General features: G+C 40.5%; 1 protein-coding gene across 1 annotated transcript in view; it reads left to right on the top strand.

Moving 5' to 3' along the window:
• Positions 1-13,641, top strand: part of ncanb (neurocan b) — a 235,380-nt gene extending 221,739 nt beyond the window's left edge. The window contains exons 14-15 of the mRNA XM_017701362.2: positions 3,573-3,755; positions 7,164-13,641. Coding sequence (XP_017556851.2) covers positions 3,573-3,755; positions 7,164-7,282 — 302 coding nt within the window. The 3' untranslated portion in view covers positions 7,283-13,641. The remainder of the gene's footprint in view (positions 1-3,572; positions 3,756-7,163) is intronic.
• Positions 13,642-20,641: the final 7,000 nt, after the last annotated feature.

Genomic DNA, 20,641 nt, shown 5'->3' with positions numbered 1-20,641 from the left:
AACTTGATTCAAATGTCATCCAAAGCACATGAAAGCACAACATCAACACTGGTATTGTCTTTCATCCTAAACCCTCCTCAAGTAAGACATTTTAAATAAAGTAGAACTAAACCACAAGTGGATTTTGGACCACTGTAGGCCCGCTGATGGCAAAGTTGGTGGTCCACTGGCGTTTTTGCTCGGCGTTTTCTGGTCAGTCCACCAAATTCAACTTATCATCACTCATTTTCCACTCACAGTCCAACTGTTTTTCCTGTCTTCCTTTCTTTAGTAATACTTCATTAATTTTGTTTAGTAAGTAATTTTAGTCCAGTAGATTGTCAGCAACAACATTCTCTATAAGAACATTTTACATCAGGCCTAGTCTTTTTTTTCTTAGTTGTTTAAAATGGTTGTCTAAGTTTATTTTGCGAATAAAAGTCTCAAAAAGTGCATTTAAAATGTGTTTTAGGAGATTAGTAACTACTTAGAGCTTATATGCAGTACAGTAATCTGGGTGGTCCAAGGGTGGACCAGCAGGGGCAAATAGTCAGTGGGGTGCTGACCTTATGAAGGACTGATATATGCTTGCTGTCTGGGACAATTCAAGTAAAAAAGTTTCAACTTAAAAGTCCTGAAGTACTGAGTTCCCCACAGAACTGCAGAGGAACTTCTTAGAACACCCAGCATCGATCAGCATAGGAACCGAATTTTCCTCTGCTCTGTTTTTTTCTTTTTGGATCCCTATGGTCAAATATAAAATGCAAAAGCTACAAAGTGAGAAAGTGAGAAGAGAAACAGCAAAGCAGCCCCGGAGCTGAACCAACATATCAGAATGAAATTAAAGAACTAAATGTAACTGAGGAAAAAATCTTTTCTTTGCAAATATACGCTGTATGTCAAAATGATTGAGGACACCTGCTAATCCAACTTCCAGAATGAAGGGTATTAACAGGGAGTTTGTCCAGCTTTGCTGCAGTAACAGCCTCCACTCTTCTGGGAAGACTTTATACTGGATGTAGGAACATTGCTGTGAGGATTTGATTGCACTCAGACACAAGAGCGTTGGTGAGGTCAGGTGCTGAAGTCGGATGATCGGTTCTGGGTCACTACAACTCACTTCAATGGTACTGAATGGAGCGCCATTACTCCACTTCCGCTGCTCCACAGCACTGCTGGGGTGGCTTTATACACCTCTAGCCCACACTTGACCTTAGGCTACTCCAGAAGATCCCATTTTGTGGCCAGTGCTAGTACATTTTGTTTAATATTTCTCATTTTGAGATTGTTGTAAACTGCGAGACTAGTTGGCTTATTTTTTTATTGCTCATTATTTTGGGAGATAGTGTTTCTTGTTTCAAGCATATATCCTACAACAAGCAATCTGTTAATATTAGATATTTGCACTTAAAACAAGTCCCAAATGTGTAGAAATTATTTAAGTAATCTTGTATGGAGTTTACAGCTTATCTTCCATCTAAATATTAGATATATCAGCTAGTTTTAAGATGACTGCACTAGCCAAAATGCCATTTTTTGCAGTGTAGAACTAGTTAATACCCATCTTTGCTTTTAGCTGACTTACGTCTGGCAGTGATTGTGTTTATGTGATATGTAATACTGTGAGAAAGACTGTCAGTCTACAGACTCCCAGCAACTTCCAACTTTGAACTTCATACTAATAAGATCTAGCTGGATGTTAAACTGAAGCCCTTGTGCAGTGCTGAATGCTGAGTCAGTAAAAGAATGACCTGCCTGTGAGCGTAATATTAAATCACTTGCCCGGCTTTGTCAGTAATATGAAGGCGGCGTGAGACGTCCTGAAGCGTTCCTCTTTTAGATCTGTGAGTATCGATCGTTTGATAACGGCACGCAGTGTATTCTGCAACACTTTTCCTGTCGCTGCTGCCGTTCACACACCGACTTTCTGCTGTGAAATTCTTCTTGGTTCAAATCACCCTCACGAGCAGCAATCAGAGAAAGGCAGCAATCACTGCACTAGCACAATAACCCACCGCTTCGTGTGTATATACAGTATTAGCAGGCTGGGTAGTAAGAGGAAATGAGAAATGTGTTTTTTGCTGAATGGCGGGGAGCAGAAACTCTGCCTTCTGTGATATTGATCCGCTCTTCTGTGTTTCTGTGCAGCAGTAGGGTTTTTCATGGTGACATCTGGCTGCTTTCCTTGCCACAGTGGAGCACTGCTCTGAGCATGCCTTCACAAAGAAGCACTTGAGGCCTCAGGACGACACATGTTAACATGAGGCGACTCAGATCAGTTTCCCCTCTCGCTATATCTGATTAGTCTCTACAACAGGCAAACAGTGTCGTTTTCATTCCAAATGTGGTGTAAAAATCCTGTTCTGGGCTTGGTGTCCACGGCCTTGCTGGCAGAGCTTGATAGAGAGAGCCTAATCGCTATGGGAACAGCTGAAATTTGGAAGTTCAACCAGGCATAAGACCATAATAATCCTTCATCTCGGTAAGCCTTCAGTGTTTGGCCGGCAGTGATCAGGAAGCGGATGTTTGGAGAACAGCTGTTTTGCTACAAGAAGGTCAGAAAATAAGCAGAGCCTGTTAGCAAAGGTATCTGTCCACAAATTGTTTCCCTCTGGCACTTCATATCTCAACACAGCAAAGGAACAGACACGATTAATTTTAAAGTTGAGGAAAGAGATCCAAAGTGTAAGCTCCAACGCTGCCATCTATGGAAAAAGAAGGGAACTGCAACAAGGACTCACTGAACTTGGGCCTCCCTCAGCAAAACATAAAATGGGAATTCCACTGATTTTTCAGATTTTCTGTATAATTCAGTTATTGGGATGTAAACCAAGTCATTCAGAGTGGTTTAATGTGAAGTGCTCCATTCTAGAGAAAGTCAGATGTCTCTACCTTCCAGTGGTGAATGACCCTTCAGCCGACATATGTTTTTAGATGAATTCTGAAAAAGTTTCTTTGGAGACTGTCTTGTCTTTTTGCATGATATATGTACCCCTCCTCAATGACTGGAGTTAAAAAAAAGAACTTTTGAACAGTGCATTTCACATCAAACCACACTGAAAGACTTAGTGATATGACTAACTATGCAAACATTATGAGAAATCAGTGGAATTCTCCTTTGAAAGAAAAGTTTGGCCAAACATGCTAACTTCCCTAATAACAAGTGCAGTGTAGCAGCTACCCCTACGCATGACACCATTTGCATAATGCCCATCAGTGGCTTTTCACTTTCCTTCATTCTCAGCATCATTACCTTTTTTTGACCAAACCATTTCCTTAATGTTTGACTTAGATCAGTACTACATTTCATATGCTGGATTAAGATGGGAATATATAAAGACATCCACGCAATTCCATTTGTAGTGTTTTTTTCTTATTTGAATTATGGCTGGTCCAAGGTCAAGACATGAATATAAATCTGTTTCATGTCCACATCACTTGAATTTTTTATCCAGCAGATACACTCAAGATACTGAACAAACTAACTCTGCAGTGGATGATCTTAACATAGTTTCAGGTTCCATTATTCAGTCCAATTCAAATTTTGCCAGAATTCAAATAGTTAATGTTTCACTCTGACTCTGTCTCTGCAGTGCTGTGCGGTAACCCTCCTCTGGTGGACAACGCCTTCCTGATTGGCCGCAAGCGTTCTCACTATGACATCCACTCTGTGGTGCGCTATCAATGTGCGGACGGCTTCCTCCAGCGCCACATCCCCACTGCCAAGTGCCGCGCCAACGGCAAATGGGACCACCCCAAAATCATCTGCACGAGGCGTAAGTGACCATGCCGAATTATGTTTAGCCTTAATTCTCACCCAGAATCACAGAGAAATATGTTTGGTAAAATAAATATATATATACAGTGGGGAAAAAGAAGTATTTAGTCAGTCACCAATTGTGCAAGTTCTCCCACTTAAAAAGATGAGAGAGGCCTGTAATTGACATCATAGGTAGACCTCAACTATGCGAGACAAAATGAGGAAAAAAAATTTAGAAAATCACATTGTCTGATTTTTAAAGAATTTATTTGCAAATAATGGTGGAAAATAAGTATTTGGTCAATAACAAAAGTTCATCTCAATACTTTGTTATATATTCTTTGTTGGCAATGACAGAGGTCAAACGTTTTCTGTAAGTCTTTACAAGGTTGGCACACACAATGTTGGCCCATTCCTCCATGCAGATCTCCTCTAGAGCAGTGATGTTTTGGGGCTGTCGGCGGGCAACATGGACTTTCAACTCCCTCCAAAGGTTTTCTATGGGGTTGAGATCTGGAGACTGGCTAGGCCACTCCAGGACCGTGAAATGCTTCTTATGAAGCCACTCCTTTGTTGCCCTGGCAGTGTGCTTGGGATCATTGTCATGCTGAAAGACCCAGCCACGTTTCATCTTCAATGCCCTTGCCAATGGAAGGAGGTTTGCACTCAAAATCTCACAATTCATGGCCCCATTCATTCTTTCATGTACACGGACCAGTCGTCCTGGTCCCTTTGCAGAGAAACAGCCCCAAAGCATGATGTTGCCACCCCATGCTTCACAGGTGGTATGGTGTTCTTTGAATGCAACTCAGCATTCACTGTCCTCCAAACACGACGAGTTGTGTTTGTACCAAACAGTTCTACTTTGGTTTCATCTGACCATATGACATTCTCCCGATACTCTTCCGGAACATCCAAATGCTCTCTAGCAAACTTCAGACACGTTCGTCTGAAGCTTGAAGTGCCCGCCTGGCACTGCAAGATCTGAGTCCCTGGCGGCATAGTGTGTTACTGACAGTAGCCTTTGTAACGTTGGTCCCAGCTCTCTGCAGGTCATTCACTAGGTCCCCCCCCCATGTGGTTCTGGGATTTCTGCTCACCGTTCTTGTGATCATTTTGACCCCACGGGCTGAGATCTTGCATGGAGCCCCTGATCGAAGGAGATTAGCAGTGGTCTTGTAGGTCTTCCATTTTCTGATTATTGCTCCCACAATAGATTTCTTCACACCAAGCTGCTTGCCTATTGCAGATTCAGTCTTCCCAGCCTGGTGCAGGTCTACAGTCTTGTTTCTGGTGTCCTTCAACAGCTCTTCGGTCTTCACCATAGTGGAGTTTAGAGTGTGACTGTTTGAGGTTGTGGGCAGGTGTCTTTTATACAGATAATGAGGTCAAACAGGTGCCATTAATACAGGTAATGAGTGGGGGACAGAGGAGCCTCTTAAAGAAGAAGTAACAGGTCTGTGACAGCCAGAAATCTTGCTTGTTTGTAGGTGACCAAATACTTATTTTCCACCATTATTTGCAAATAAATTCAACATAGTTGAGGTCTACCTATGATGTCAATTACAGGCCTCTCTCTTCTTTTTAAGTGGGAGAACTTGCACAATTGGTGACTGACTAAATACTTTTTTCCCCCACTGTATATCCGTGCTGTGGGAAGAAAACCTCGTATCTCCATTTTTGTCATTTTTCGGTTTTTGACATAATTACAAGGCACCTGTTGCCCTTTACATTGTGTGTAAATTTCATGATGAATGGAGCAAGAGAAACGGCCCAAAATGACTTGGAAAGATGTCTGGTTCCATTGACTTGCATTAAAACTACAGTAGGTTTTTTCTTTCTCCTGTAAAGTTCCAATTTTGGAGATACAAGGGTTTCTTCTGACAACAGTGATATATATTCCCCTTCCCTGAAATGTAGCTGATCAGCTGAGCAGTGCAGAAGCTATGAGGCTAATGTAGCTAACCAGGAATGAAAGCTTAAACAACAATTGGCACGGCGCAAACTGCCTAAATCATCACATATTTAAGTTATTCTTACAAACATGACAGATACCAGAGCCCAACTTGAACATTTCTAAGCTTCATATTATCTTCCTTTTTTTAGATACACAGTGACGCCTTCATTGATTTGAATTACATGTTTCCAGTTTAAATGGCTCAGTTTCATCACCGCAACACTATAATATTTAAAGATGATAAAGATGATTTTTTTTTCAGAATCTTTATCAGAATGTATTTTAAAGCTAATTATCAAAACAAATATAGCATAGAAAATATAGTATTCTGCAGCTTTACAAGGAAAAGTAAGGACATTCAACACGTAAAACTCTTGCTGTTTCTAATTAAAAATAGCAAAGAAAATGAGAAACTGATGTGTGAGCGCATTGCAGTAAAACAAAAAAAACTACAATAATATACTTTTATCTGGATGATGATTAACACAAACTTTACGTAGATTTATCTACAATTGAACATCGCTGTTAACTATTAACTGTTTGAAAGGGGCTTTGAGTATGTTGCTTTGATTATGGACCTAGATTGCACAATATAATCACAACACTGAATCTTATACTGTTTCTAGCTAGAAACATCAAAAACAGGCCCAAGGCATGTTTTAGGGTTAATGTGTGTGTTAGGATGCAACTGCATGATGCTAATTTGTGGGTTATAATCTTCCATTACTTGTCAGCTACAGCAGCTCCAGGGCAAAACAAAAGAAGCACTTCTGACATTTGACTGACGACATTTGGGGCAACCATGGCAGGGAAAAAATGTGTACATTTGATTTTGTTGCTAAGCTACTACTTAATATCAATATTACCCTTTTGAACCTCGTTTGCTAGAGCAGAATTTGATATTAAGGCAAAGATAAAATAATCCTCCTTTAGGAGAAATAAAGCTCTGCTTATCGTTCAACACAGTTTTAACAATAAATGGTCCAGCAGCTTGTAGTTAATGAACAGGCAAAAGAAAAGTCAATAATTTGGAGACACAATTACTTATTTTCATTTATAAGCTCTCCAGCTCCTGTCAAACATTAAAAAATTGCAAAAGCTAAAGTCACCATTTAAGGTGGAACGGGAAAATTCAAACGAGAAGCTGGTGAATGAGAAGCTGACTTAAGCCTCATAAAAAAATTCAAACATTGGGAGACAAACTATTCTACTTTTGGAAAAGTTTCCTGCCAGAGATGCGAGAAAACCAGCTATAGTTGAGCTGAACCATTAGCACATAACAAGGCATATTTACACCCAAGATGATGAAATGGATATAAAATGCTGTGGCTCCCAAGGTGGTTTGACCTTGGCTGAAAGGACAAAACGGCTCTTCTTAACATTTGGGTTGCTGACCCCTATGCTAGAGCAAGTTGCCTTTGAAAAGCTAGTTGCTCATTTATTTCTTCTTTTTGTCTCTTTCTACAGCTCGGAGATCCCATCGCTACCGGCGCCACCATCACAAGTCTCACCACGAGCGCAGAAAGCACAAGAAGCACGGTTCAGGGGGTCATCGGGGTGGACAGGAGGGTCATGGCCATTTCTAACCAAAAACAAACCCCCTTGCCTCTATCTCCAAATGAAGTTCTCTTTGCTCCTTCTTCATTTGAAGCATTTTGTTCCCTTCACCCTGCATCTGCCTCTTCCCACCACCCTGTGATCAAAAGGGCACTGCTAGACCCCCACACGGACTATAACGGTTTCCATTCTTTTGTCAAGTTCGCTTTGTTAACCTGTTCATTTCTTGGCCTGCTCCATATCATTTTAGTGTATCTACCATGAGCCTAGTTAAGGGAGTCTGTTCATAACGTCACTGTTGAAAACACTCTCTGCTCATGTACAGTACTTTTACATAAACAGTTACGGAGGAGGTGGTTTGGTACAAAAGTGTAAATAAGCACTTAATTTCGTTTAAAAAAATCACAACAATTGAATGGTCAAGGCATAACTCTCATGTTTTGCTATCATGTTCTTTCAGATTTTTGAGGCTTTTTCTTGACCTTTGTTGACCTTTGTTTGGTTAGCTGTTTGTAAGACATTATCTAAACTAAATCGTGAGGTCAAAATATTTTCATTGAGACGAGTCGTGTTTCTGCTGGTTTTTGAAGCCTCAATTAGCATGATGCAGATGTTAAAGTTGACCAAATCACATTATGCCATAAAGTTCCCCCACAGAGAATTTTGACTGTGATTGCTGAACTAACATGAGAGTAGGTGTTCTTGAGTTAGATTTTTAATGCTTTTGATCTGCAGAAGAGTCAATCACCTTGAAAGTTTTTGAATATCTTCTGAAATTTCCAAAATTCTTTATCATCTTACTGACCTTTAATTATGTCACTCCATTAAGCCATGTAGGCCGCAAAATCACCTCCATCACTTACGATGTTGATAGTGTTCAAATCCAGCTTGACACCGATGAGCGCTAGAGGTCTGCATGAAAGCAGGCACAAAATTGAAGCCCAAAGCTGACCGTACCTATGACCTTGACACCCAATCCTAACCCCAACCCACCCAAATACTACTGTTTAATTTGGAACCCAAATCAAACCCAAACCCACTGACGTGGAATATTTCGGACATAGTTTTACAGTGACTTTCCTACTGCTATGTTGCATATCTAATATTCACTAGCAGTATTTTTCATCGTAAAAACTGATGGTACCTGGGAGAGAACAGCCTCCACTCTCCTCTGACCAACTCTTCACCTCGCTGTGCTGAAGTTCCTCATGCTACTGCTGTTGGCATATTCCCTAAAATACGAAAACATATGCTACCCAAGCCCAACGTTATTCATGAAAAAATACAAAAATCCCAGTCCAAAACCTGACATTTTGCCAGGCTCCATCATTCTGGGGTCAGGTAGCAGATCTCTAATAAGATTTTGCATTGTGTGCTTAGGTTTTTTTTTTTTGGTGGTGATTTTGAGTTGAGTTGAGTTGGCTTGAGTTATGTCATGCTGTATGGACCCTACCGCTTTTGTTTTTCTTAGCAAAATTAGTTTCTTGTGTCTTAAGTAAATCTACAAAATCTTGTTTTAGAATGTGGTTTGGGTTGAACTATTACTTTAAAGCAGGGTCTCAATCTACTGTCCTGCTGGCTGTGGGACAGCTTCACATTCATCATATATTTACAATTTATCCCTAAATCTGGCCTGCAAATCTTTAGTTTCCTCTTTTTCTGTGGCTAAATATTAACGTCTGACAGATTGGTTTCACCCACCAGACGCAGTGGCTGGTGAGTGATCCAACATAAACTATTTAAATCAGCGTAGACTGATGATTACAGTGTTAAAATAGAGCAGAAATAGAGTGCTGCATGCAAGTGGAACCATTCAAATGTAAAACTGAAGCAGCTTGAACATGCTGAGCGGCCTGTCTGTAATTGAATTATAAATAATAGTAAACATTTAACGGTAATTCTACTGTTAAATGTTGACATGGTTCAATTTACTACTATTATTATTATTAATAATAATTTTTTTTGCTGTGTTAGAAGTAGTCGTGTTTTGTGTTGACAGACAAAGTGCTAATAAACACAGATTAAGATGCACTTAAATGAGCATACACGCTACAAAGATACGATTCTTACCTGAAAGAATTACAGGACACTTTTCCCTGCATTTTTCCCAACTGACCCACTCTGGCTAGTGTCCCCCAGGTCATTTGTGTTTGAGACCGCTGCTTCAACCACTGAAAAACCTCAAAGACACATGGCAACTAATGCAGGTGACTACTGGCAATCACACTTTCTCAACCCCTCAGTAACAGTTTATTTTTAGTTTTTATGATCACAGTTTTAGGTTTGACAGATTGAAACATTTTGTATTGTAAAAGCTTTTACCTGCGACCGTTTCTGTCAAGCTGTGAGGATGTGTGATGATTCATCTCCCACTGCCTCAGGGAGAAACTGTTTTGTCAAGCCTTGAAAGAGATTGAGAGAGAGAGAGAGAGAGAGAGAGAGAGAGAAAGCTATCATCTCTTAATGGTGCTTGGCCCCATATAAGCCACATCAAGCAGGCCCGCTGACATGCCGCTACCCTCAGTCGCCGGGTAGCAGCCTGTGCCCACAATTAGCTTCTCAAAATGGTGTAGATGGTTCAGTAGGGAATAAAGGAGGCGAGGACTCTAGAAAGAGAGAGAGGAGCTCATCCAGCTGGTGCTATGCCATGGACGTGACAGATGCCAAAAGGGCTCCTGGGTAAAGCGCTCAGTGGTAGAGGTGCCTCAGATCCACCACGAGCTACTCTTAAGGTCGTAAGGGTAAAAATGCCTGGAGAAGCTTATAAGAAACAGCCCAAGAGACTCAACATTTGCCGTTTGCTTTTTTTGTGTTCACTACAGTTTGAAGGAGGTTTTTTTTAGTACCAGGTGCGTGTCCTGTTTTCCAAAGAAGGCTGCAACAGCTGACTGGAACAGGCACTGCAAAACCTCTCCGCCTCGAAAGAAAAGGGCCAAGTCTTTCCTTTATACTGCTTTTCTCTGAATCCAGCGTGTCTTGCGCTTATCTCTCTCTTCCTCTCAATGTCCCTCTCTCAGTTCCCCTACTAGAGATTACACTTCCCCCTTTGCTTTCCCTGCCTTCAGCTCTTTCTTTCAAAGTCTTTCTCACTGCCTTTATCCTGCTTGTCAATGACGAGGACATGTGCAAGGTGACGGAAAAAGCCAATAGTCTCCATATCTGGACAGTTTATCTTCGTTGCTTAATTAATGTCAAGGTTCTTCGCTCAACCTCTTGTCCCTTTTTGACAGGATAGCACTACAGACAAAGAGGACTGAGCGGAGCTCCGTATTGCTCTGGCTAATAGGTATCAGCGCGCCACTTGTTTTGAACCCTGAGTTTGTTCAGGGAACAAAAATAGGGCATGACTGAGCATGACTTACATTAGAATTACTTCCAAAGCAGAGGGTATTAATACCAGCCGTGTGAATCAAACCTAAGGCCAAGAGTGAAATAAATAAATAAATAATAAATGAATAGGAATCTATCAAATGTGACCGCTACACTTTCTGAAATATACAGTCATAAGTTTGAACACTCCAGTCAAATTCCATTTTGTTGCTTTTTAAGTGAACAAGTTATCTTATACAAGAAACTTAAATATGGTAGTTTTCTTCAAATTCAAGTTCAACATACTGGAAAACATAAATTGTTCCATTTTTCCGTTTTCCCAGTAAGGAATTGTGAAACAGCAATTGTGCATTAAAAATGAGAAAGGATAAAAAAAAATAAAGAAACATGTTATTTGACCAGAGACGTGCAAACTTTAGCTTAGGTGCCCACAAGCACTCTTGGAGGTAATCCCATAAAAGAACCATTTTTGGTTCTCTAATGAGTGAGTGATTTCAACTGAACTTGCAATGTAACTCACTCACTCATGTTTAGCAGGCCGCAAATGCTCCACAAGGGGGCCATGAACAATCAAACACCTGTTGATGCTTCAAAAGAGCCTCACATCAATGACACTTTGTATCCTTGTATAAAGAGCTACTAAACAAATGCATATAATTGCAAATGCAACACTATAAATGCATTTTTGATTAAAAAAACAAATCCAGGATTTTTCCTAGAAAAATATCACACTGCTACAGACAAATGACAGGTACTAATGCAGGTACTAATGTGGCAAGTCAGTTTCACAACCTGTCCTTTTAAGAATGTAGTCACTGACACTGATAACCGTTCATTTTACCTATCTAAACTTCTAATTTACCTTGCCTTTGTATTGCTGCTTACAAAGAGCTTTGTACTCCACATGCAGCCAGAAAGGCCAGTCAAACAGCTAACAATGTGCTGGCCTAATAGCGACTCTTAATTATGAAAATTAGTCTCTAAACTGAGGTTGTTCGCAGCTGTGTGTTGGCAAGGGTTCTTGAGAGTTCTAAGAGGCAGCTGGGGTATTCCTGAGGCAACTCTTCTGACTAATTGCCACAGAGCAGCCAAAGTCCCAGAGGTTCTCCACAACCCAGCTAGCTCTGCAACCCAGCTAGGTTTCTGGAACATAGCCCCATTTAAGCAGTACCTGTCTCCCATGTTTACCACCAAACAGGATTTAATTTCCTGTGAAAATGTGACAAAAAATAATACATACACATCATCCCTGTCAACAGCCTATGTTTAAACAAGCATTACCTTGCAGTGTCTGTCAGGAGGGAAAGAATGCACTTCACACTCAGAAGCACACGTTGTGTGGAGTTAACCTTGCCCTTTTCGTATTTACATTGTTGTATGAGTTTGAAAAGGAGGGCAGGAGTGAGGTAGGAGCCAGATCAGAGCAGAGGGAATAGCAGTGACCTCTATTTAATCTAGACTCCACGTTAGCATTGAGCATCCATCATCTCCTGCCGACTACGCCACTTGGTATGAGCAGAGTGCGGAGCGTATCTCATTCGCGCCGCGTTATCTTTGTCCAGGGGAAATGTTTCTGATTGGATGGTTTAAGAAAAGGGGGATTAGCATAACGAGGAAGCGAGTTTGGCCCCCCGTGGCAGAGACTGTTCCAGACACAGCTGCTTAGCATACTTAGCACGACCCACTGCTATTCCTTTCTTTCTGACATGTAGGTCTACCTGTGCTTCTGCAGTTTGCCCTCTTCTTAAAGGAAGGCCCGTTTTGTGACAGATAAACCTGGCAAACAAATTGAGTCTGGCTCCTTCATTTATTACAAATGGCTTCTGCATGCAGACGGCATGTTGGATGTTTGCTCTCTTGGAACTGAAGCAGCAGTGGCGGACGGGATGGGTCACCGGATCACCAGGTGTGAGGGTGGTCAATTAAAGCACTGATTTTTTTTCATTCTGCTTTTGGAGAAATCTTGTAGATTTTTTGTTGTAGTCCCATATGCCTGTGTACTGTTTGTAATAATGTTAATGTTAATGTTGATTGAATAAGGTGATCCTACTTAATTCAATTTCAGTGGTTTTCTATTCTAAACAAGTGGCATAACTCAGACCTTATAGGACAAAAAAGGGCCCCCACTATACAAAAATAATGTAATTTGCTAGTTTTCCCACTATTACTATGTTTCGATTAAGGTGGTGCTCTGGTGTAAGCTATTGATTCACATATATTACCAAGATATCCTAATTGCTCATGCATCATGGACAGAAGTATTTATGCAAGGGCTCCAGGAAAGATGTGGGCCTGGTTGCCATGCATTACAGGCCACTAGTTACTCTTATTATGTCCAGTACACAGTGTTATTATGTCCTTCCACTTTTTCAAACTCCTGAGCAAATTAAGCCTCGGCAACTAATTCCTGAGTGACAGCGACAGTCCAGTTCAAGCTTTAGTGACTCATGGATTCTGTCCATATACCAGCAGCCACTCTCATGTGAGAAGTTCACCACCACTCCCTAGCTCTGTGATGTACATACTCTGTGGGTTTTTTCTTTCTTCTTTCATTTCCGTTCATTTCCTTTATTTTTCTAATGAACTCTGGATGTGTTTGTTGCTTAGAGTTATGGATCTCAGTCACACAGACTCACTCTCCATCTAGAAGTAGTGCAGCCGGGGAAGGGAGACATTTAACACTTGCTTACAGTCTTACCGTAAAAACATAAAGGTTCCTAGAAAGTTCCTGAAGAAAGACTCTTCAAACAACCATCCATTGAAAAGTTTAGGGTTCTTCTATGGCATCGCTTCAAAGAACCCTTTCAGGCACCGTCATTTTTTAGAGTCTATAGGACATCTTGATAGAAACCAGCTCTGTTACCTCTCCATAATGCTCTCAGAGTTTTCCCCCAACTAGTATAATTTCCAGTCAATAGCTACTGCAGCGTTGAGTCAGACTGTGTGAATGTGATCCACATGTATTGATCAATATTTATAGGTGTTCTTATGAATTTAGTCCTGTCATTGTATTTTATTCTTTGCCTAACAAACGATCAATTAAAAACATTGGATCGGACGAGTACTTGCATGTTTAATGTGTGTTCGTGTGGTGGTTGTTTGGCTTGTAAAGCTCTTTCAAAGGCCTTTTTGAAATCTAGATCTAGCTGTAGTCCTCTGGGCTCGCACTTAATGATGCTTTTTGGTGTGATGCAGTTAAGAAAGCCTTCTCCACTAACCCTTTGCGCATACATATCCCTCTTACATCTGTCCCCTTTGAAAAGTTTCAAAGGTGTAGGAGGCCGAAAAGTCACTGAGTGGTGCCGATCACTATCAGAACGCTTTCATACACTCACTTAAGCAAGTGGAAGTGATCAATGCCAGTGGGGAACCCTTGGGGTTTTCTAGGCCTAATGATCATAATGAAGGAAAAAATATGTCTGTAATTTTTATTTAATAGCATCACCATGCTTGTTGTTTTTAAACTATGCCAGTATTAATACTCTTATATCATTGCTAGGCTTTGGCTGGACACAATATGGGTTAAAAATACCTGACAGAAAACTGTCCAATCAGAATATTTTCCTCCGTAGTATCTAAGTAGATACAGTAAAGTGCGCCTTCCCATTGGTTAGGACCTCAGGAGCCAAACTGAAAGCCTAGTGTCTCAGAATAACCACTGATGTAACTAGGAACAGCGGAATCAACCAATCATGTTTTGATTTAAAATTAATAAGACCAATTTTGGAAGAAAGAAAGGACACACTAGGCCTTCTGAAAGTCCTACATAAGTCATTGAGTGGTAGCTTAACCAGGTTATGTCCATGCAAGCTGGCCATTAGTTTAGTGCTAACATCTCACTAGAAATCCCATAGGGAAGTTAGTGCGAAGTTAGCGTGATCACAGAGGTGTTTTTCTTCTCTTTTTTTTGACCAATTTTTAGCTTTTATGGCCTGAACTGAAGGTCTAGCTCCAAAAGTCATTAGCGCTGATCTTCTTAACCGTCCAATAACCATTTTATTTTGGCTTCTTACTGCGTTTTAGCATTAAAATCTCTTCAACTTCACACAATCCATACCGTGATGAAATCAAAGAGTTTTCAAATCTGCGTCCAGACTTCGAGGTGTACGTATTTGATCGAGCACAGAAGCAATTTGTCAACTAAATCATGTGGTGTGTTTGTTTTTCATTAAAAATTCAACTCTTTTTCTTTAATCTGCTTGAGCTACCATCGGTCGTCCTGAGCTGTTTTATCATCATAACCCCCTCAGAAAATGCTCTGCCGTGAATAATTCATTCGCCGCATATCTCTGAATACCAATTCTTTATCTGTCAGGCTCCAGGTCCCCAGTGTTTGTGCTGAGCTATGGTATTGATATTTTCCATCAACGTCTATTCATACATTTTAGAATCATCCGTCTTTAGACTTGATGCAAAGGGCAAAAGTCAGTTTTGCAGAACAGGACATTCATGCTGGTGAGCAGGCTTTTGCCCACTGCACCACAGTAATTATAACTTAAATATATTAAAACTGACAAGAATTTACCCAAGATTAACAGACTTCACTATGGAATGACTCTCCTCTGAAAATATGCCTGGCAGGTTAATACTTCACAGCGAACATAACCGTGACTACGTTTTGAACAAATACGCAGCGAGTGAGGGCTGCTGGAGAGAAACTCTGAAGCTGATTGATGTGCGCACGACTCCCTGTGTACCAAGGACGCTGCGTCCTCATTAAACATCAAGCTGTGAAGATAGGTTAATGCTGCTTAGAAGGAGACTGAGAAGTTTCCCCGCTGTATAACAAAATCAACACACAATGGAGAGCAAACTGCAAATACTCCATGCACTGAGTGAGGCCTTTTGAAGACATGTAAGAGCTTTTCCATAGCAAAAAGTGTTCTGTACACTCTCAGAACTAAAAGTATGAATCTTTTGAGGGACCCTCAAGGGTTAATCTCAGTACCTTTAGTCAGGGAACATAATTGTAACATATTCCACTGAAATGATCCACACCCCCCGTCTCGTCTCCAGGCTTTTATTTAACTGCTCTGTTTTAAAACATTCAGTAATGAAAAGGCACAAATACGAACTTTTCACCTGGAAAAACTTATTTAAGGTGCACAATCAGACCTTAAAACCACTGCTTTACCTTTGAGGGCACATTTACATTGTTTGTACCTTGATTAGCGAAAAATGTACCTGCGCAGAACCTTTTATTCTAACAGTGTATAGCACAAGAAAAAATGGTTCTACACAGCAGAAAATGGTCTTTTTCCTTTAATTGTCCTAAATGTAGTTGATTTATCTAGTATTTTCATTCTTAGATTACTGTAAGCTTATTATAAGAGTATTTCACTTATTTCTAGATATTTATTACTTGTTTGAAGTTATTTTAGTAAGTCATTTTAGTCACTGTCTCACTATTGGCAATTACTTTAGTTTGCTTCATGCATATTTCTTATGTAATGCTAGTGTTAAAGGAATAATTCAGCAAAAAGTCAAATTAACATGACTTGTTTTTTGATGGCAGGCTAACACTGCGAACAAATGCGGGAGTTGGATTGTCAACAATCTCACCTCTGTAATTACAGGCCCAGAAAGGTCTCTCAACCTGCTCACAGCACACCCAGAGCTTCATTTGTTTCACAAAGACATGTCAATGTGGTTTAGAACATGGCATGACTTGCTTGCTTACAAAAACAAACACTGTGTCTGAAACCGTGTGCTATTCATTATATAGTGCACTATTTTGGGGTTCTGCCATTTTGTACTTGTGTCCAAAAACAGTGCAGAGGATACAGTGCACTCAAACAATCCCACAATGCACTACAATAAGAAGTGTACAACCAATGTAGCCTAGTGGACAAAGGATACCCATAATGCACTGTGTAAGTAATGAGCAAACCTGTAAAACGTTAGTGCCTGAAGTTGTTTACTACCATCACAAATTGTTCCCTATAATAAGGCTCTATGTACTGATGCAGATTTTTAAATGTAGGGCGCAATGTTTAGGGGATCATTTCGGCTAAAAATAAGGTTCTTCACATAAGTGAAAGGTGGGGCAGCTACTGTGAGTAACCTGAACCACTTTTACCTCAGCACAATATGTGGTATCACCAGAGCCGGTTTATGAGGAGCCTGGCCACTTCTTATCCCCCCTGTTATATAAAAACAGGACAGCTGATCAGCAGAGGGCGCCCACAAGGGAGCCCTCGTTAAATGGGAGTAGATGGAGCTCAACAGCTAAACACAAAACAGCGGTGTTAAAATGTTTCATGATATTGACTGTTCAGGAAATTATTGCATTGTTACATTAAAAATGTTTAAGCATTTATAAACTATGATTTTGCTCAAATGCTCCATATCAACCCATTGATTTTGGACTCACATGGGAGCGCCCTTTAGTGTTTTGGAAACTCGGAAGACATTGCAGAGTGGTAATTCTCCATACAGAGAGTTTTTTGATGAGACTGATGCTGGATTTTTATTCATCAGCTACATTTTCTGTTCCACCTTAAGTGGTGCAGCAGTTCTATTCCAGCATCTGTACAGGCGCCATTATGAAACTGTGTGACGGGGAGCGAGGAGGCGGACGCACGTGCTGAGATAAGTGACATTTATCATGGGCAAATCCAGGATCACGGTCAAAATGGTCCAGGGTCAATGAGCCAACACGGATAGATCGGGGACCAGAATCAAACAGACAACACCAGTACAACCAACACAGCATATAACACCAACAACACAGACAGAGATTCAAACAAAGACCAATAACCAGACCGGGGAAAACACAGGGCTTAAATACATAAGGGTAACAAGGGACAGGTGTAAACACAGGTGGAGACAATCAGGAGTGGAGTCATGAAACAAGGGGGCAGGACTAGAAAACCAAAACAAACGCACATGGACAGGACTGGGAGGGGCCAATCGTGACAAACTGCCACTCCATTTAAGGTGGAATGGAAAATTGGAATAAGAAGCTGGTGAAGAACAAGGCAACTTCAGTGCTGTGATGATACTTTTACTGAACGGCACTCTTGCTATTTTGGCATTGCCAAAAGCCACATTTTGCCTGCTTGTCCATCTTTAGAAAAAGGGTGGTATACCGGTGTTCTGATTCAGTTCCCTCTCAAATTCACGTTCCAGATCAGGTCCTTGGGCACACATTCATTGAACAGATAACAATGCCAAGCACCACTGGAACTACAGAAAGCGAAAAGGTTCAAAAAAGGTTGGTACAGCAGCTGTATTCACCCAATCAGCGACAAACAGTACAAGAGGTATTTATCAGTATGATTGTTTAATGTTTACCCAAATTGAAAACAATATTTATCACAGAATCTCAATTATGCTGTATTATTTTGGGTGAATTTATATTGGGTTATATTGGGCAGCAATGAGTAGTAGAAACACATAGTTGTGCAGACACTAACGTGTGTAGACTTCAAACTTAAAATTTTTTTTTTCGACGTCTTTGTGTTCTTTAGTAAAGGCAACAGTTATATATAGAACCATAAACTACTTACATAAACTGGAATGCTTAGAATGTTCTTGGCAAGGTTAAATGATTTTTCCCTATGATGAAGAACCAAGGCCCCATACTGTAGAAAAGACTTACTTTCCTTGACTTAATAAAATAAAAGATTGGTGATGTAATGATGTAGGATGTTCACCTTCAAAACATACCATTGACTCCCCAGTCTATGAAGTCTATGTATAGAAACAGAATATATTAGAGTTCCATTAAAATACGATCCATCAAATGTTAGTCCTTCTCCTGTAAAGATACAAGGTTTAGTTCAGATAGTGATGTGATATCACAGTAGACAATATAGTCTGATCACCAAAAGCTTGTGGAGGCAACTGTGGCATTACCATATTGTGAAGCATTTAAGCATCCAAACTGTTCTTTAAGCTCTTGTGCTTCAATAGCCATTGCTTTTGCTAAAGAACCCATAAAGAAGCCCCTCTTTTTAAGAGTGTAGGATATATTTTAACCACAGAGGGCTTAGAGTTTGTGGATTGTCAGACATGGAATTCTAAACAGCCTCCCACCAGCTAACAGACAGCCATGGCCAAAAATGTGGCAGGGTTGTCATTTTAAGAAATAAGTGCTGTCATGTTTTTGGCTGTGGCTGCATGGCCAACTCAAAGATGCAGAATTGGCAAGGAGCTGCTTTCTCCTCAGCTGTGGAACACGATTATGCAGTAGCTTCATAAACAGCATGTGATTCAGCGCTACCCAAAGGTTAATACCCATTCTTAAGCCCATTTATCATTCCAACTGAAACTCTGATGAATAGAGCAGGTCCGCTAATCCCTGCAAGTGCAACTGCATTTAACAGGATAATGATGTTCGTGCAGATGGCGAGTCCTCGACCTCTAATAGCTTTTAAAGTAGTGTGACATGCAAAGCAGGCAAAAAAAGACAGTGGATAGATAAATAGTGAGCGTCTCTCTGCTCTTGCCATTATGGGTTGGCACAGGCTGGTTATGTTCCACCGGCTCCCAGTGCCCAGCGTGCCGTTGTTGCGAGTCCATGGCTGATGATCCGGAAATCTTCCTTCATTAAGCAGCTTAGTGTATCTTCTGTACAACAGGATTTTCACGCCTCGCCGGCTGTGGGGACAGCCAGAATATGTGCATAGCGGACTGTTTGCGCTGGTCTGGTTCCATCGCCTCCAGGGAGAGATCTGCCAGGCTAATGCCTAACCTTCATGGTGAATAACAGTGCTGATGTACGTAGGTGTCACAAGTCAGATTGCGCTTATATTTGCTGCATCTGCAGTCTGGCCCAGAGGCCTTTAGTGACTCACGACCGATGCATACTGGCTTTGCCAGGCATCACTGTCCTAAGAGAACCTCTTATGCCCAAAATAGTAACTTTATAAAGAAAGAAAGTATCATGACTTCAAGGAATGGCAAGTCTATTCACATATTACTGTCCTGGTCTTACTTCACTTGGCTACCAGTCTCAGTTTTCATAATGTTATTGGATGAATCAAACATATGAGAGACATCAGTCTTCAATTACAGGAGGCACCTCAAAAGGTTTAGGACAGGGGTCGGCAATCCAAATGTTAAGAAGTGCCATTTTGTCCTTTCAACAAAAATCTAGTCACTTTGGGAGCCGCAACATTTTATGTTACTGAAGTAACATTTTACCCTCTTGGCTGGAAACGTCTTAATATGTGCTGATGTCCTAGTATAGACTAAAAAATATAATATACATGAAAACGCAGACTTGCTTTGCTCTGCTTTAAGCTTTATCTCAGCTATAGCCACTTTTCTCGCATCTCCAGCAGGAAACTTTTCTTCAAAAGTGGAATAGTTTCTTGTAAAACGTCTCTACAACATTTGATCTGTGGACTGAGGTCTGTACACTGTTGTATGAATGTGTGGTAGTGATGTTTGGAAGGTGGGAATTCTTTTTGTTTTATTGTAAAGCACTTCCGTTTTAAATGTACTATATAAATAAAATGTATTTACATTACTTTCTTACTTACAGGCTACATTGAGTCCAGCCTTTAAGATCTTTTATTGTTAAAACTGCATGAGAATGATCAGTAGAGCTTTATTTTACTGTAAAGGAGGATGTTTCTATAATTATATTTTATTTTTTGCCTAAAAATCTAATTCTGCTGTGGAGCTGCAACAGAGCAGTTAAAAGAGCGGCATGCGACTCCGGAGCCACAAGCCTGCCCTTTTTTAACTTAGCAAAGCAAGTACACAATTGAATTTAAACCAGCGATGAGTTTTACCAAAACCTTCTCAAAACTATTGTGCAGCATCAGGCAAATTTAGTGTAATCATTTTCTGTGAGACAGCTGAATCTATATAGTCTGGTTCCTATTTCTCATAAGTTGTTATATGAAATGGTTACAAATACACTGCCTGATGCCTGAATCATTGTTCTTTGTTAGTTTTGAGATATGATTTTAGCCTGAAATCTACTTTGTAAATACATTCGTGGTGGAGTGATGCATGCAGGGTGTTGTGAGGCAAATAGTCCGTGAAGAGAACTCATTTTTTTCAGCCAAACAAAAAATGTTTAGAGACCCAGTACGTTTCAT

Source organism: Pygocentrus nattereri, chromosome 15 (assembly GCF_015220715.1).
Source record: "Pygocentrus nattereri isolate fPygNat1 chromosome 15, fPygNat1.pri, whole genome shotgun sequence".
Classification (NCBI taxonomy): Eukaryota; Metazoa; Chordata; class Actinopteri; order Characiformes; family Serrasalmidae; genus Pygocentrus; species Pygocentrus nattereri.
Note: the sequence above shows the minus strand (reverse complement) of the source record. Positions and strands in the feature narration are given on the sequence as shown.